The sequence below is a fragment of the Phascolarctos cinereus genome, unplaced genomic scaffold, assembly GCF_003287225.1.
Source record: "Phascolarctos cinereus isolate Bilbo 61053 unplaced genomic scaffold, phaCin_HiC Scaffold_3;HRSCAF=262, whole genome shotgun sequence".
Classification (NCBI taxonomy): domain Eukaryota; kingdom Metazoa; phylum Chordata; class Mammalia; order Diprotodontia; family Phascolarctidae; genus Phascolarctos; species Phascolarctos cinereus.
The window spans coordinates 59,269,260-59,285,253 of record NW_027555736.1 but is presented as its reverse complement, the minus strand read 5'-3'; the positions used below and the strand labels follow the sequence as shown (position 1 = coordinate 59,285,253).

Sequence of the window (15,994 nt, the reverse complement as noted above, 5' to 3'; positions counted from 1 at the left end):
CCTAGATAAATCCCAGGGTGATACAGCTAAGTATCAGAGGCAAGATTTGAACCCAAGTCTTCCTAACTACAAGTAGCATAACCAACGTGCTATACTTCTAAGCAACTGACGTAACTATTTATTGGGCTGTGGCAAGAGTCTTTCCTTGGGAGGGCACGTGCCAGTCATTCCTCTCATTAGGGAGTCTTCCCTTTGCTTAGGAGTCCTTAATCAACCATTGTTGCCCTGGGGCAAGTCCCTCATAGGAGGGCACAACCCACCCCTACCTTTCATTAAGGATTCCTCACACTTGTTGCCTGTGGGAGTCCCCAACATCTGTGAAGGGCAGCACTCACCATGGAAGATACCCAATCTCACTTTCATCTCTCTACACTGAGGGGTGACAGGACGCTAGATCTAGAACCAGAAGAGGCCTCAGACTATCAAGTCCAATCCCCTTCATTGTACAGATGAAGAAATTGAGTCCCAGGGTGGCTTAGGTTTCACCCAAGGCTGCAAAGGTTAATGTGCCCGAGAAGGGGTTTGAACCTCGAACCCAGCTGCTCTGACTCCGAAGCCCAGATTCCTTAATCTGTACAACACAAACAACCTTTTGAGGTTGATTGACAATTCCCTCCCCCAAGATTACTCACATAAGACAGATTTCTTTTGTAATAAAATAGGATTTATTTTTGCATTTAAAATCAATCATATTTTAAAAAAACACAAAGATTTTATAAACTGAGTTGGCTTCAAATGATCAGCACATTTTTTTTATTTAATAGAAACTAAGTTATTTACCTATCCACAGAGGTCAATCGTGTACTCTAGCATCAATGGAGCACCAGTCCCCACCAGCAAACCTTTCATAAGGTGTGTTTTCAATTATTGGTAACTTTCCACACAGACATATAAATTCACAGTGGACAACTACTGCTCACAGCTTCATTCTTTAAACTTGTTGACAGTAACTCACTTCTACCGTTTGGAGCAAGTCTCAAGAATAGTAGAAGCGCTTTGTGACTTCACAGTTTCCTACATCCAAGAGAACCTGGCTCCAGCCCATGGCTTAGTGGAGGTTTTGTGGCCCCTACGAATCACAGTCAGGCCGCAGGAGACCAAAGGGTTCTTAAAACAGAAAGAGGGCTTGAACCCATTTCAGTGCTGAAGTGAGAGGCTACAGAGATCGCTGGGGTGTAGTAAGAATCAAGTCTCGTTCTCATCAGGTCAGGACATCAGTCAGCCATGTAAGTGACATCTGAATGTAATATTGCAGATGGATCCTCATATCAGAGAAGAGAGATCTACAGATATACTGGAACCCAGGCCAGGATCAATCTACAAAGAGACACACATGGCCTGGCAGGGAGGAGAGGTTTAAATACCAAGAAAAAAGACGACCCCTGCCAGCTGTACTGCTAGTGGGCCTCAATACAATACCATAAAAAATTAGAGGATGTCAGAAAAGAGGAAGGGAACTTGAGGTTATCTGTGTGTGGCACACGAAAAAATTGTGGCCCAGAGGGGAAGTGACGTCCCCAAGGTCACACACTATGACAAAACCCAGCTTTCACAGATTCCCAGATCAGTGCTCTTCAGATCATACCACCCTCCCTCCCCTTGAAAAGAGAAGGTATTTCTATTTAGTGCAACAAATTAATTAGATCTTCCAATTTTGAGGGGGAAAAAATGATTACCACCTTTTGCCAATAATACTAGTGAATTCTGACCCACAATCTCCTTGGGTCAGATAATACCCTCTCTTTGTACCAGTTATGACAGACAAGCACCCCGAGATTCCACGCGGCCCAGCCCACTTCCCTAACAGTGGCTAGCCATACCAAAACAAGGCTGGACGTACTCAACCCTGCCTGGCCAGAAGCAAGAGAGAGGCCCTGAAGGCTCTTAGGAGGAAGTGAGCGGCATGTAGGCTCAGGCTCTAAGAGGAAGCCCTGGTGAGTTGGATGGGAAAGAGACCAAGAGACAGAGGCTCAAAACAGATCTTTGCACAAACAGGAACAAGACAGTGGTGTAAGAAAAAAAAAATCAGATGCTGCCACAAATTCAGTTATCCCTGGACACAATACGTTCAACTAGGAATCCCCTAACACGTTCAGGGAAGCAGGAAGGGGGGAGGGGTGGGGGAAGAGAACAAACATGCTCGAGAAACCAAGTGATCCGAGGCCAGGGTTAACTCAGCTGGCCACAGTCTGTGATAATGATCTTCTTAGATGTCTTCCCACTCCTGGAACCATAGGATTCTATCTTCTTCACCACGTCCATCCCTTCCTTGACGTGGCCGAACACGACGTGCTTTCCATCCAGCCTGTGGGAAAGGGCAGACAGCACAGCTGACGAATGGGGGAGCCTGTCTCACGACAGAGTCACAGGTAGAGTCCTGCCCACTGGTTAAGAGCAGCCGCCTCTCTGTCCATTGGGTGACTGATGTTGGAGAGTCCTACACGCACCCCTCCCCCCTGTTTCTTATGCCCACCTCAGAGACAATTCTACCTGAATGTCTGTCTCACCAGTGCCTGGGCCCCAACGTGACTGAGATGTCACTCCCGAACTGATTCTGTGTCAATTCACTTCTCTGGGCACCAGGCGCCTCATCTGTAAAATGACGGGGCTGGCCTCTGAGGCTCCCTTCTCCTAGCCTGCCTTTATTAGCATGACAAGCAGCCAAACACCTCCCCCCAGGAATACTGTTCTCACCAGTCTGTCTTTGCTGTGCAGATGAAGAACTGGGATCCATTGGTATTGGGGCCTGCATTTGCCATGGACAGGACACCTGTAATAGGAACAAGGGGTGAAAGCAGGATATCCTGGTAAGGCCTCTGGCAAACAGGGCAGGGTCTCTCAGAGCTTAAAGAAGGGCCCACCAAGGTCAGCAACCCATAAAAACTCGGCAAATCCCACATGCCACCCATATTCCCAACAGAGAAGGCGGGGAGAGGGGACCCAACTGGTCTTCCTATCTTACAGAGGTGAAGACTGAGGACAACGTAAACAGCACACTCCTGGGGTCCAGGATCAAGGCCACGGCTACAACTCATGTGGCTGGAACCCAGACCAGAGCCAAGGCTGACTAAATGGTTGCAGGAAGGACCCTTCCAGACTTGATAAGATTAGACTTTAGGACGCAAGCAAATCCCATGGTTTAGCTAAGTGGTTTTTCCAAGCTGCTTCCAAAAGTATTTTTTAAGGGAGAGCACATGACTACAAAGTGTCGAATGACAAGCAGAAAATTGGGACCGATAAAACACACAAACATGATTGTGGGTGAGAAACATAATCAGCCAGGTCTCAGGAGGGAGACAAGTGAAACAACTGTAACCACGGGCTGGGGGTGGCCAAGGAGATAGGGAAAGGAGAAACCACACTGGAGAAAGAACCCCCATCATGACAGCTTCCCAGCTCCCACCTCATGGGGACCAGGAACCTCCCACCAGACAAGACCTCTTTGGGGTGAAGAAGTCAAAGAAGAAAAGGAGGAAAAGACTGACCAGGCCCAACGTGCTTCAGGACAAAGTTTTCATCTGGAAACCGGCTTCCGTAGATGGATTTCCCACCTGTGCCATTGTGATTGGTAAAGTCACCAGCCTGGAGAATAAATGTCAGATTATCAGTAACTGGCTCAGCCAGGGAGTGAGCAGGGGAGCTGAGCTGCTCAAGAAAGAGGGTGTCCCCAAATGGGATGCCAAATGACAGAGTGTCCCAACACACACAATGAAAGGGAACAAAGACAAGTCAAAGCTTGAATCGCTCCCTGCGAAGCGAAAAGCCTGGATCCTCACAGACTCTTCAGACCACAGGACCAGAGCTCTGGAACCCAAAGGGACTTCAGAGGCTCCCTACATCTAGTCCAACTACCTCACTGTACAGATAAGGAAACTGAGGCCTGGAAAGGACAAGAACGAACGAAAGAAGAGGAGATCACCATGTGAAAACTGTTACCAAAGGAATCCTATCCTTTAAAAAGCCTTCACCCTATTACTGGATCATCTGTGCTGACCAATCTTCCCCGAAAAAGCACTTCTCTGCTTACCACAAGAAACAAGCAGAAGAGACCCCCAATTTCCCAGCACTTGGTTCAGTCCATACACACTATCTTCCCTTCACAGGGATACTGTGGTTTCCTGTCTCACCCGCTCCGGAGCCCCAGGGCTAGCTGCCAGGGACACGTCATTGCTAAGAATGCCAGCCTTGCATCACCCAGAAATTTGTACCATGCCCCATGTCATCACATCACAGTATGCATGCCTGCCCCCCTACCCTGGAGTGGACCAGAGTGCTACGTGTCAACAAATCCAAAAGGAAAGATAGAAGGACAGAGAGAGAGACAGAGACTTCATAGAACTTCACTGCCTTCTCTAAACCAGCCCACAGGCTCCCCACAAATTCTTAGAGAGGAAACCCTTAATGTAGGGCTTCTAAACCCTGGGGTCTGTGAACTTGAAAAAGAAAATTTCTTTTACAATTATGTTTCAATGATTGGTTTCCTCTGTGATCAGATGGATTTTGTTTTATGCACTTAAAAACTTTATTCAGAGAAAGGGTTAATAGGCTTCAGCAGACATTGCCAAAGGGGTCCACGACCCAGGAGAGACTGAGAACCTGTGCCCTAAGTGGTTTGGTATTGGGACAGGTTAGTCAGCAAACTCCTGGGCCCAGGGTGTCCCACAGAATGCTGATGAAATATCACAAGATGATGCCAATGACTCAGAGGCATGTAGGTTCAGCCACAAGCTGATGAAGATTAACCTGTAACTCTTCCTTCCTCCACGGGGGATAAGTGGGGCTGAGCTACCCAGAGCCACACTGGAAGCCTGTGCCCAACTCCATCCGAGTGAACGTGAGTGAAACGGGCAGCTTCAAAGTGTCATGGCTCGGTCAGAGGACACGTGGCAGCCACAAGGCTGGGCCACATCCTGAGGCCTGATGAGGCACCCCAGCTCACTCACTATACCTCTCCTTCAACCTGCCCTCAAGCATCATTCCTGAACTCATGTGCTACAGAACCCTTTGTGGAGCTTGAAACAAAAAGTGGAAACCTTAAATGATGGTGTGGGAGGTACAGACACCCTTGCGATAAAGACGTTTTGGGGAAACTCTGAAGCAAAATAGAGAGAATTAAGACTACTTCATGCTGAAAAGCTGCCACATGTAATAAAAAAATTAATAAACTAGGAAACCACATGTTATCAAAATAGCAAATGGCACCACTTGGCCCGCAGCTCTCTCATGCCAACTCCTACCCCAGGGCACAGAAAGCCAGGGCACCATGGATCAGTTCCGGAGAAACTGAAAAGGATGGCAGGGAAGGAAGACTGACGGCTTCCCTCCCATATACTCTGTCAATGGCACACAAAAGCCAGGAGCCCACAACTGGGCTTTCCCACGTAGATCTAGGTAGGAAGAGTAAGGCGCCGGTACAGGGACAGAGACAGGGGGGTAATTTAAGAGGGAGGCAGAGTAAAAGGAGAAGAGAAAATGAAACAAAACCCAACCTACCTTCACAGCCTCCTCCAAACTCTCCCAGCACCGACTCAGGGCCTTACTACACATTCACCACATTCTAGTTTGTACATAGCTATCTGTGTTCCTGGCCATCCCTAATACACGGCTTAAACCTTCAGTAAGAGACAGAGTTCAGGTGCCGCTTCCTCCATCTTCTCAATTAAGGATCTTTCCCTCTGGAAACTATTTTGTATTATTTTCTTTTCTTTCTCTCTTTCTTTTTTTCCCCCCCGAGACAAATGAGGTTAAGTGACTTGCCCAGGGTCACACAGCTAGTAAGTGTTAAGTGTCTGAGGCTGAATTTGAACTCAGGTCCTCCAGACTCCAGGGCTGGTGCTCTATCCATTATGCCAACTAGCTGCCCCTTATTTTCAATATACTTTGTATCTACTCATCTGTGTAACTGTTGTATGCCTTCCACTCACAGTAGAATATAAGCTCGTGGAGGGTATGGGTTGTTTCCATTTTATCTTTGCATCTCTCATGCCTTTCATTCAGTAGGCCCTTAAAAAACGTCTGCTGAATTAAGGTGTGTTAAATTTCTTGCCTAAGTCAAACTCAAAGACCCGTCCTCTGCTAAGGACCCAGAAGGGATCCCTCATTCACTCTCCAGTCTCCACTGGCCCCAAGCCTGGAGTAGCTATTCCAGTGCAGAGAATTCTTTGTCCTCCTTCCCTCACCATTAGCTAATACTATGTTACATTACATACTACAATCCCTTACAACACAGCCTAACCCTGTACTTCCTCATGTTCTTCTCTCTCAATCTAATACTCAGACATCTAAAAAGTGACACCTCCGCCGTCACCAATTCATTTAACAACAGTGACAGCTGCCTGACCAGATTCCTAGATCACAATGGCAAAAGAGAATTTCATAGCTTACCTGACACATGAATGAAGGAATAACTCTATGGAACGTTGATCCTTTGTACCCAAAGCCCTTCTCACCCGTGCAGAGGGCTCTGAAGTTCTCTGAGGACCCAAAGAAAAGAATCAGAATTACTTCATTTTCTCCCCAATGTCCCTTCTAACCTGGTAGTTCATAGAGATCACGGGGTCTGTGAACTTCTTTTATTAATTATATTTCAATGTCATTTTCCTCTGCAATCCCATGCATTTTATTTTCATTTAAAAAACATTCTGAGGCAGGGTCTCTTGCCTCACACTGCCAAAGGCATCCAGGACACTCCAAAAGTTTAATAAGAAGCCCTTGGCTGCAGGAAGTAACACAAGTCATCACCCAGCTGCTTCTACCATTTTATCCAAGGTTACACTGGGTCTACTGTGCTTCTTGTATAGGCCTCTTGTGTACGTGTCTCCCCTATTAGAACATAAGCTCCCTGAGGGCAGGGATAATTTTGGTTGTGTCTCTGCATATCTAGCACTTAGCACAGTGCCTGGTGCACAGCCAGCACTGAATACATGCTTAATGTGTGTCGATCATACCAGCGTCCTCTTCAAACCTGAGCCCAGAAAGCGGTGAAGAACACCAGCCTCGGGTTCCATTTCTGCTCAAAGCTAGCCAAGCCTCAGAGGCTGGCACTAGACGATCTGTAAGATTCTCTTCTAATTCTATTATTTCAAGATGAATTCTGGGAAGCTAGCCTTCTGACGAAAAGATCCAGTTACAAAGACAGACTCACAAGGCACAGGCATTTTTCTTTCACCAGAGTTTAAATAAAGATGTAACAAAATAGAATTAACATATGGCTCCAAATGCTCAAGTCCAATACTTTACCTTCCCTTTCTCCGAGGATTCCGCAGCCCAATGGGACCGAATTAATCAACAAGAATCTATTGAGTGACTACTATGGCCCTGTGCTAGATGCTAGCACACAAAGACAAAAAGAATTAAGTCCCTGAACTCAAGCAACTTCCACTCTATGAGGGAAGAAAAGGTTTTAAGAGATAATTTCAAAGGAGAGAGTCTTGCCCCCAAAGCAGACAATTTTGTTGGCAATCCAGGCGCTCAGTCAATGAGGTAAGCCCCCATTGATTTCACGAGGAAAGACATTTCCCACATCCAAATCAAAATCATTCCACCTACACACAGGAGGCAAAGAAATCATTGCCCATTGCCCATGGCCTACTCCAATTCTTCTCATGCTCAAAGGCTGTTAGCAGCTGAGAAGGGCTGAGGGAGGAGGGTGTGGAGGTGTGTTAAAGCCCCCAAAACAGCTCAAAAGGAAGACTTCCTACTTCCCATGTCTCTGGAAGGCCTACAGCAAATAAACTGTTCTAAAGTCCCTTCATATATGTTATGTCATTTAGAGCACAGAGGAGGGATATCAAAACTGTAAAAGATTTAGAAGAGATCACAGAAATCACAGAACAGAAAGCTGAAAGGGGCCTCACAGACCATCTAGTTCAGGGACTCTTAATCTAGGGTCTATGAACATGTTTGGGTTTTTTTCTCACTATTTTGGTAACTGGATTTTAACATAATCAGTTTCTTTTGTAATCCTCTGGATTTTAGTTTATGCATTTGGAAATATTATTCTAGGAATGGTCCCATAGGCTTCACCAGACAGTGTCAAAGGGGTCCATGTCCCACAAAAGGAGAAGAGGCCCTGGTCTAGTCCATGCCCCTCATTTTAAAGACCTAGCCTATTCTGCTCATGAAGAGCAAAAGAAGGGTTAGATGACAATTTCTGGACTCCCAGTTAGTTTTCTTTCCAGTGGACTGTGCTTCCTGCCGAGCTCAGAGCGCAGGACCCCAGACTCCGTGGAGGCTCAATGAAGCAAAGGTTGATTATCTTCACTCTGAAGGATGAACAGGGCCCTGGCCCTAAGTGTTCACCACACTCACCTGCAGTCTTTGGCACCACATCTGCTTTGAGCTACAGAGAAGGGAAAGGGGGGAAAAAACAGAAAAGAGTCAATTTGGGAGCACATCCCAGAGAATGGATCTCATGACACTCAGCAAGTCCCCTTGCTGAGTCAGGAGACCCAAACTCTAGTCTCAGCTGGGTCACTAACTAGAGGCCTGACCTTCCACAGGTCCTTTAATTGATCTGGGTTTCAAGTTTCCTCATCTAGCTTAGACAGACCTGATTCTAGTCTAGGACTGGGTTGATCTATATTCTCTCCTCACTACCATCTCAGGTTCTCTTATATTTGGACCAAATAGGCCTGACATGGGTGGAATACCACTTTGGACACTTGGTAATAGTGTGAAAGTTGTTATCAAGGTCAAGTTACAACCTCTCTGACCTTCACTTTCCTCATCTGTAAAATGGGCATAATAGCACTGACATCACAGGGAGGTTATATGGTCTGATGAGACAATGTCTGTAAAGAGCTTGGGTAAAATGTTAAACACAGTTTGCAAGCTACTACTCTATTGCTCTCCTTAATGGTACGAACCAGCACCAAAACGATAAGCATGTATTACTGAGAGACCCCACGCAGGCTTCCACTTTCTGGATGCCACCAAAGCTGTTTCCAAGGCAGTCTTTACTTTGAGGGGAGGGAAAGGAAGGTCAGGCCGTAAGGGGAGAAGAAGGGCTTCAGCCCATTTGCCCAGGGCTGATTGTGTCATAGGACATGGGGATGGAATCCTTGATCCAGAACTTCTCTTCAGCCCCAAGCAACCTCTCCGCACCCCACCCCCAGCTCCCAAAGCAATGCCTGGACCACGCCTGGATCACTCCTTGGAGCTTTACTGTGGGCGGCAATGTGGCATAATTCATAGTGCAGTCAGGCACTGCTTCTGTCAATTACTAGCTATGTGATCTTGAGCAAGTAACTTTTTGACTTCCAGTTTCCTCATCCATAAAATGCAGTAACAATGTCTGCACTACCTACTTCACACAACTATCGCCAGAAAAATCCTTTATAAGCTTCAAAGCCCTATAAAAATGTGATTTTTTTTCCCTCATGGTATTCTAAGCTGTAAAGCTCTATAAACATGTTAAGTATCATCTTTGCAACACTTCCATACTTTATTATCTATACAAACCAGCTTACAGGTTCCTGAAAGGTGAGGACTAGAATAATAATAATTACAGAAATAAAAGTTAATATTTATATAGCGCTTCCTATGTGCCAGGCACTGTGCTAAACACTTTACGAATATTATCTCATTTCATCCTCACAACAACCCTGGGAGGTAGGTGCTATTATTACCCTCATTTTACAGCTAAGGAAACTGAGGCAAAGAGGTTAAGTGACTTGCCCAGGAGCATTATGTCTTTTCTTCTTATAGGTGTCCTCAAGCTGTCTAGCACCAGGGCTGAGCTCACAAGAAAAGAACCCAAATTTTAAGGCTAGCAGGCCACAAGATCTTTCAGTAAACTTCTAACAGAGGCTTCTCATTTTATAAGATGAGAAAATTGAGGCTCAGCACAAGAAAGTGATTTGTGCCCGGTCAGAAAATAAGTTAGTGTCCGAGGCGAAGCTCAGGTCTCCTGACCCCTGGTCAAACCTCCTTACCACCACCACATTCACGTATGGGCTCGAAACATTCTTCTAAACCTACTAATACAACAATCCTATGAAGTAGGCGCATAAATATGTCCAATTTACTTACAAGGAAACTGAGGGATGCCCAGAGGTTTACATTAAACCTGACTGAGCATTCAACAAATATTTGTTGGATTAAAATGCTACTTGGTTCAAGGTCATGATGAGCCCTCTTGGTCCCAACCTTTGAGGAACGGCCCTTCCAACTCTTTTGGCTCCTACTCATCCAGGCCTAGGACAACTATTGCCTTGCCCTGGCTCCAAGTTATCACTGGCTGTCCAAGTAATCTGAGGAGGGGTGGCTAGAGAAAGCAAGGGAGCCTCTCAGTACACAAAGAACAAGGAGGCCAGGCAAGCCTAGCTTCAACTACAGAATCAACAGAAGACAAGGGTCTTATTCAGCATTTGCCAGCCCAGGACACTGCTTAATTCTCCCTCCTCAAGGGAGCCCTATGTCTTCTCTCATACACCCTTCATCCACCAGCTTCCTCCACGCAGCAGAATAGAGAATTAGACTGGAAACTCACAGAGAGAAAGGAATATGTCCTATTTAACTTTATTTCTGTATGTCTCCTGGAGCCTAGCTCAATAATAAATTAATCAATAAACCTGCGAGAGGACATACAGTATAATGAAAAGGATCCTAGACTTTAGTTAAGGACCCTGGGGTTCAAATCCCACCTCAAACACTTACTGGCCGTGTGTCAGGGCCTCATGGTTCTCATCTGAAAAATGGGAATAATCCGAGGCACTACCAAGCTGTCGTGAAGAAAGCACTTGGTACACCGTAAAGCCCTATATAAAAGTGAGTTATCACTACTACAAGGAATGAGCTAAGTGAGGGTGGCTAAGCTCAAACCTCCAGGAGGATTCAGTCTCCCAACATTCCTGGGCTTTATGAGGATGGAGTTGTGGACTCCAAAACCCACACAAACAGTTATGCAAATAGTTGCTGGGGCCACGTGACCCTCCGTGGTTTGGTTTTTTTTTTCCCCCAAACCTAGGAGCCAAGGATTCTGAATACTCTCCCCAACCCCCAAAGCCATACTCCTTTTCAAGGGCAATTCGGCTGCCTAAGGGTGGATTCCTCTTAACAGCTCCACCCAACAGTCCTTAATTGCGACACTGCCGTTTCACCTCTGTACCCTAGTCCCCCAATCCCCAAACAAGGGGGCTAGACTTGCTGGCCCCTGACTTCTAAGGGGATGACCTTGAACTGACTTTCCCAACGTTTCTTTTCCCTCCACTCCCAGGGAGAGAGGGGAAAGGCTTCCCAACCCCTCACCCCTGCCTCTGAAAACTTAAGACTCATAAAGTTGGGGGGGGGTGTCCGCTGGAAAATAGGCCTTTGCAGCCACCTCTCCAAATCTCATCAGTTTCCTCATTTGTAATACGAGGCCCAGAGTGGTTAACTGACTCGTTTAAGGCACCCAACAGGTTAATGGCAGATGCCAGAGCGGTGGCCCACGCGTCTTCCCACGAGCCTCCCTCCGCGTAAAGGGTCCGAGAAGCGAGAGGGACAGTCCCGTCCCGGCCACACAGCTCCCGCAGTCCCGAGCCCCAGTGGCCAGGCCCCGCCCCCTCCGCCCGTGACCTTGAGCTCGGGCCGGCGGCCGACCCCGGGCAGCAAAGCGCAGCCCGGCACAGCGCGCGCTCACCCACCTCCAGCACCACCCGGCCGAGCGGCTGCTCCTCGGCGCCCACGTCCAGATACACGAGCGGGTTCTTGGCGGCGCCGCCGGCCCCGGAGTCGGAGCTGCTGGCGCTGCTGCGAGCGCCGCGGAGCCGGGCAAGCGTCGGGGCCGCGGAGGTCCGCTGCGGGGCCAGGCCCAGGCCCAGGGTCAGCAGTCGGGGGCCGCAGCGCAGCGCCAGCATCGCGGAACGAGGCAACCGGGAAGAGCGAGGATGGAGAGCGTGCGCACGGACTGGGACCCGCCCACTGCAGCCGGGAGCGCGAAAGAAACGCCCGCCCCCTCCGCACTCGGGCTTTTAATCCCGCGTGGCCCCGCCCCCGAGAGGCGGGGGATACTGACCATTCTGCCACGGGTTACTTCCTTCACCTGTCCTGGCTTACCTATCCAGGGTTGAGGCTCGGCCCAGGACTGGAGAGGGACTTCCCCTGGGATTATCTCATCGCTGTAGGGAACTCCCGGATGAGCAAACTCCCTCCACCAATGCAGATGGGCACTTTGTGTAATTTGCAGTCTTAACAGAGGTGCCTATTGTTCTGCCCAGGGTCTGCGGGCAGTATGTATCAGAGGCTGCGCCTAAGCCCAAGTGTTCCCCCGAGGTGGACACTAACTGGCCTCCTGGCTGTTCTATGAAAAAGATCCTCCATTTCTCAGGGCATTTTTCTGGCTGTCCCCCATGCCTGGAATAGCTCCCCACTCTGACTCCGGACCTCCCTGGCTTCTTTTAAGTACCAGTTAAAATTCTATCTTTTGTGGAAGCCTGCCCCATCCCCTCTTAATTCTAGTTCATTCCCTCTGTGGTTTCCTATTTATCATAAATATAGCTGTTGTTGTTCAGTCGTTTCGGGCCGTCCGACTTTTCCCGCGGCCCTATTTGGGGTTTTCTTGGCAGAGATACTGGAGTGGTTTGTCATTTCCTTCTCCAGCTCATTTCACAGATGAGGAAAGGGAGGCAAACAGGGTTAAGTGACTTGCCCAGGGTCACACAGCAAGTAAGTGTTTGAGGCCAGATTCGAACTCTTCAAGATAAGTCTTCCTGACTCCAGGCCCAGTACTCTATCCACTTCACCACCTAGCTGCCTGAATATAGCTTGCATCATATATATTTGTTTGCATGTTTTCTTCCCCCTTTTGTTGTAAGCTCTTTAAGAGTTAAGAACTGTCCTTTTTTCTCATTTTTATCCCCTGGCACATAGTAGGTACTTACTAAATATTTATTGAACTGAATTGAACAATTGATTGATTCCAGGTTCCAAAGACAGCTCTCTATCCACTGTGGCACACAGTAATAACAAATTGTCTTACAGATGAGAAAACTGGGTCTGGGACAGAGAAAGTGGTCTTCCAGGAACTAAGAAATCCCTTGAGGCTTGACAGGATCATCTTTCTCACCCCTTCTTTGAGCTGTAGGAGATAAGTGAGAAGTTTTCTCACTCTTTTTAAACAAAAGACTCTCAACTTTTGGCTAAACCCAAGCGAGGGAATAGAGTTAAATAGAGTTAAAAACAAGAATGCAGGGACAGAGACCCATTAAGAGAGTGGAAGAGACAAAAATATATAGTGATGCAGAGAACCGCAGACAGAAGGAGGAAAATAGGAGCTCTTTGCTTTGTCCTTCTCGGATGCTGTTATATGTTATAGGTATCTGAGAGTATCCTTCTCCTCTTAGATTTGAAGCTCCATCCATGAGGGCAGAGATTGTCACTTAAATTTCACCATCTCCCTCAGAGCCTAGCACACAATGAGCAAAATCAGTGTTTGCTGAGTGAATGGATGGAGGAATGAATAAACCAGAGTTAGGGAGAGAGATACAGAAACAAAAAAGAGGAACATAAATAAGTAAAAAAGGCACAGAGATAATGGTATGGGGAAAGACAGAAGAGAGGGAGAAAAGGGAAGATTCAGAGCTCACTCTTTTCCCAAATTTTGTGCAAGTATTTGAGCAGAGGAAAGGCAGTGTGGTATAATGAGAAGTATATTAGAATCAGTAGAACCAAGTAAAGTCCTGCACTTATTAGCCATATGAGCTTGGGCAAATCATTTCAGTCCTGTAAGCCTCACTTTCCACATCTATAAAATGGAAATGATATTTGCATTGTCTCCTCCTAACAAAGAGAACTCCAGCTTTGAAGCCCTTGATATTTTCCCCAGTTTTAGTATGGCCGACTTATATAATCAATTATGCATATTACCTCCCAAGTCATCCAGTTCAACATTATCTCTTACCAAACCATGCAAGTAACCCAATAGAAAAAGAATTTAATTAATATGAAAAATCAGTATAACTAATAAGAAAAAAAATAGAGTCATTCTCTGCTACCTATATACAGCTGAGTTTAATACCTATGTCATCCAAAGTATTGGATGGGGAAGAAAACCTCCTAGGGAAAACGGATGAACAGGTAAAGAAATTTTATCATTTGGAAAATGCTATCCACACACAAAGAAAGAACTATGGAGTTTGAATGCAAATCAAAGCATACTATTTGCTTTTTTTTTCTTCTGTTGTGTTTTGTTTCCTCTTTCTGGTGCTTCCTCCTATTGGTTCTAATTCTTACTTACAAGTAAGTATTTGTATAGCCTATATTAGATTGTGCGCCATCTTGGGGAGGGAGGTGGGGAGGAAGGGGGAGAAAAATTTAAAACTCAAAAGCCTATGGAAGTGATTGTTGATAATTCAAAATAAATTGTTAAAAAAAAAACTAGGAAAAAAAGAAACCTTATCATTTGCTCTCTTAATGGCCAGCAAGGAAATCTGCTAAATTCTCCAAGAAGGCTATAATTTGCCAAAGCCTCTCAGTTGTAGAGTCAGTAGTTTCTGCCACTATCTTACAAGAACCAATGGGTCAAGTTTGGGGGCAAGAGAATTTCAGATCCACATGAGGAAAAACGGTTAAACATACTGACGCCCATCTAGATTCTGGAGCAATGTTTCAGAAAGGATTCTCCTGACTTCAGCAAGTCCCTAGAGGAATCCTAGCATAATGAATGGGAAGAGTTCTGGACCTTAAATGAGAACGCTGAGTTGTTAGCAATGAGGCCGTGAGCAAGTCTCTTCTTTTCTGCTGGCCTCATTTGTAAAATGGGCATGATAATGGCACCCACCTCCTAAGCTTGTTCACAAGACCACAGATCTGGAGCTGGAGAAGACCTCAAAGGCTTCTCGTCCACTCCCTTCATTTGGCAGATAAGTTCATTGCCCAAGATCACATTTTACAATATATCCTAGGGGCACTAGGTGGTGCAGTGGACAAAGCACCGGCCCTGAAGTTAGGAGGACCTGAGTTCAGACCAAACACTTGACACTTACTAGCTGTGTGACCCTGGGCAAGTCATTTAACCCCAATTGCCTATATATATATATATATATGTATGTATGTATGTATGTATGTATGTATGTATGTATGTATGTGTATATATACACACACATATATACATACACATACACACACGTACATATATGTATGTGTATGTATGTATGTATGTATGTATGTATATATCTCCTGTGAAAATATGGCTGAAGAAACTGGGAATATTTAATGAGAGAAGAAAAAGACCTAGTTGTTTCCAAACAAGGCGTTCATAGGTGAAAGGCATTTATTACACCTATTTGTGGCAGCTCCAAAGGGAAGAAGGGGGACCAGTGGGTCAGACTTACAGAAGAAAGAATTTTAGTTTAACCTAAAGAAAAACTTTCTAACAATGGACACATATTGATGACCACTCTCTAGCACTCAATCAATAAGCGTTTATTAAGCTCCTACTATATGTCAAGCACTGGGGAGTATAAAGAAAGGCAAAAGACCACCCCTATTCTCAAGGAATTCACAATCTAATGGAGGAGGCATTCAAACAATTACGTACAAGCAAGCTATAGACAGGATAAATTGGAAATAATCAAGAGGAAAGTTACTAGAATTAAGGGAAGGGTGGGGCAGCTAGGTGGCACAGTGGATGGAGTGCTGGGCTTAGAATTAGTGAGACTTATCTACCTGTGTTCAAACTCAGCCTCAGAAACTTACACTATGTGACCCTGGGCAAATCACTTAACTCTGTTGGCCTCAGTTTCCTCATGTGTAAAATGAGCTAGAGGAGGAATTGGTAAACTACTCTAGTATCTTGGCCAAGGAAACCCCAAATGGGGTCATAGAGAGTAAGACACGACTGAAATGACTGAATGACAACAACAAAATGAGAGGCAGGATTTGAACCCAGGTCCTCTGTCTCCAGGGGGCCAGTGTTCTTTCCACACTCCCACACTGCTTCACAGTTACAAGGCTCAAATGAGATAAAGTATCTAAAGCACTGTGTAAATATTATTATTTTTTAAAATTATTA

General features: G+C 46.0%; 1 protein-coding gene across 1 annotated transcript; it reads right to left on the bottom strand.

The window, feature by feature from the left end:
* Nucleotides 1–642: 642 nt before the first annotated feature.
* On the bottom strand, nucleotides 643–11,922 carry PPIF (peptidylprolyl isomerase F). The gene is made up of 6 exons (XM_021006134.2): nucleotides 11,628–11,922; nucleotides 8,311–8,341; nucleotides 6,385–6,473; nucleotides 3,486–3,582; nucleotides 2,695–2,770; nucleotides 643–2,305 (listed from the first exon to the last, which is right to left on the bottom strand). Exons 1-6 carry the CDS (start codon nucleotides 11,838–11,840, stop codon nucleotides 2,170–2,172), a joined length of 642 nt encoding a protein of 213 aa, XP_020861793.1. The 5' UTR covers nucleotides 11,841–11,922; the 3' UTR covers nucleotides 643–2,169.
* Nucleotides 11,923–15,994: the final 4,072 nt, after the last annotated feature.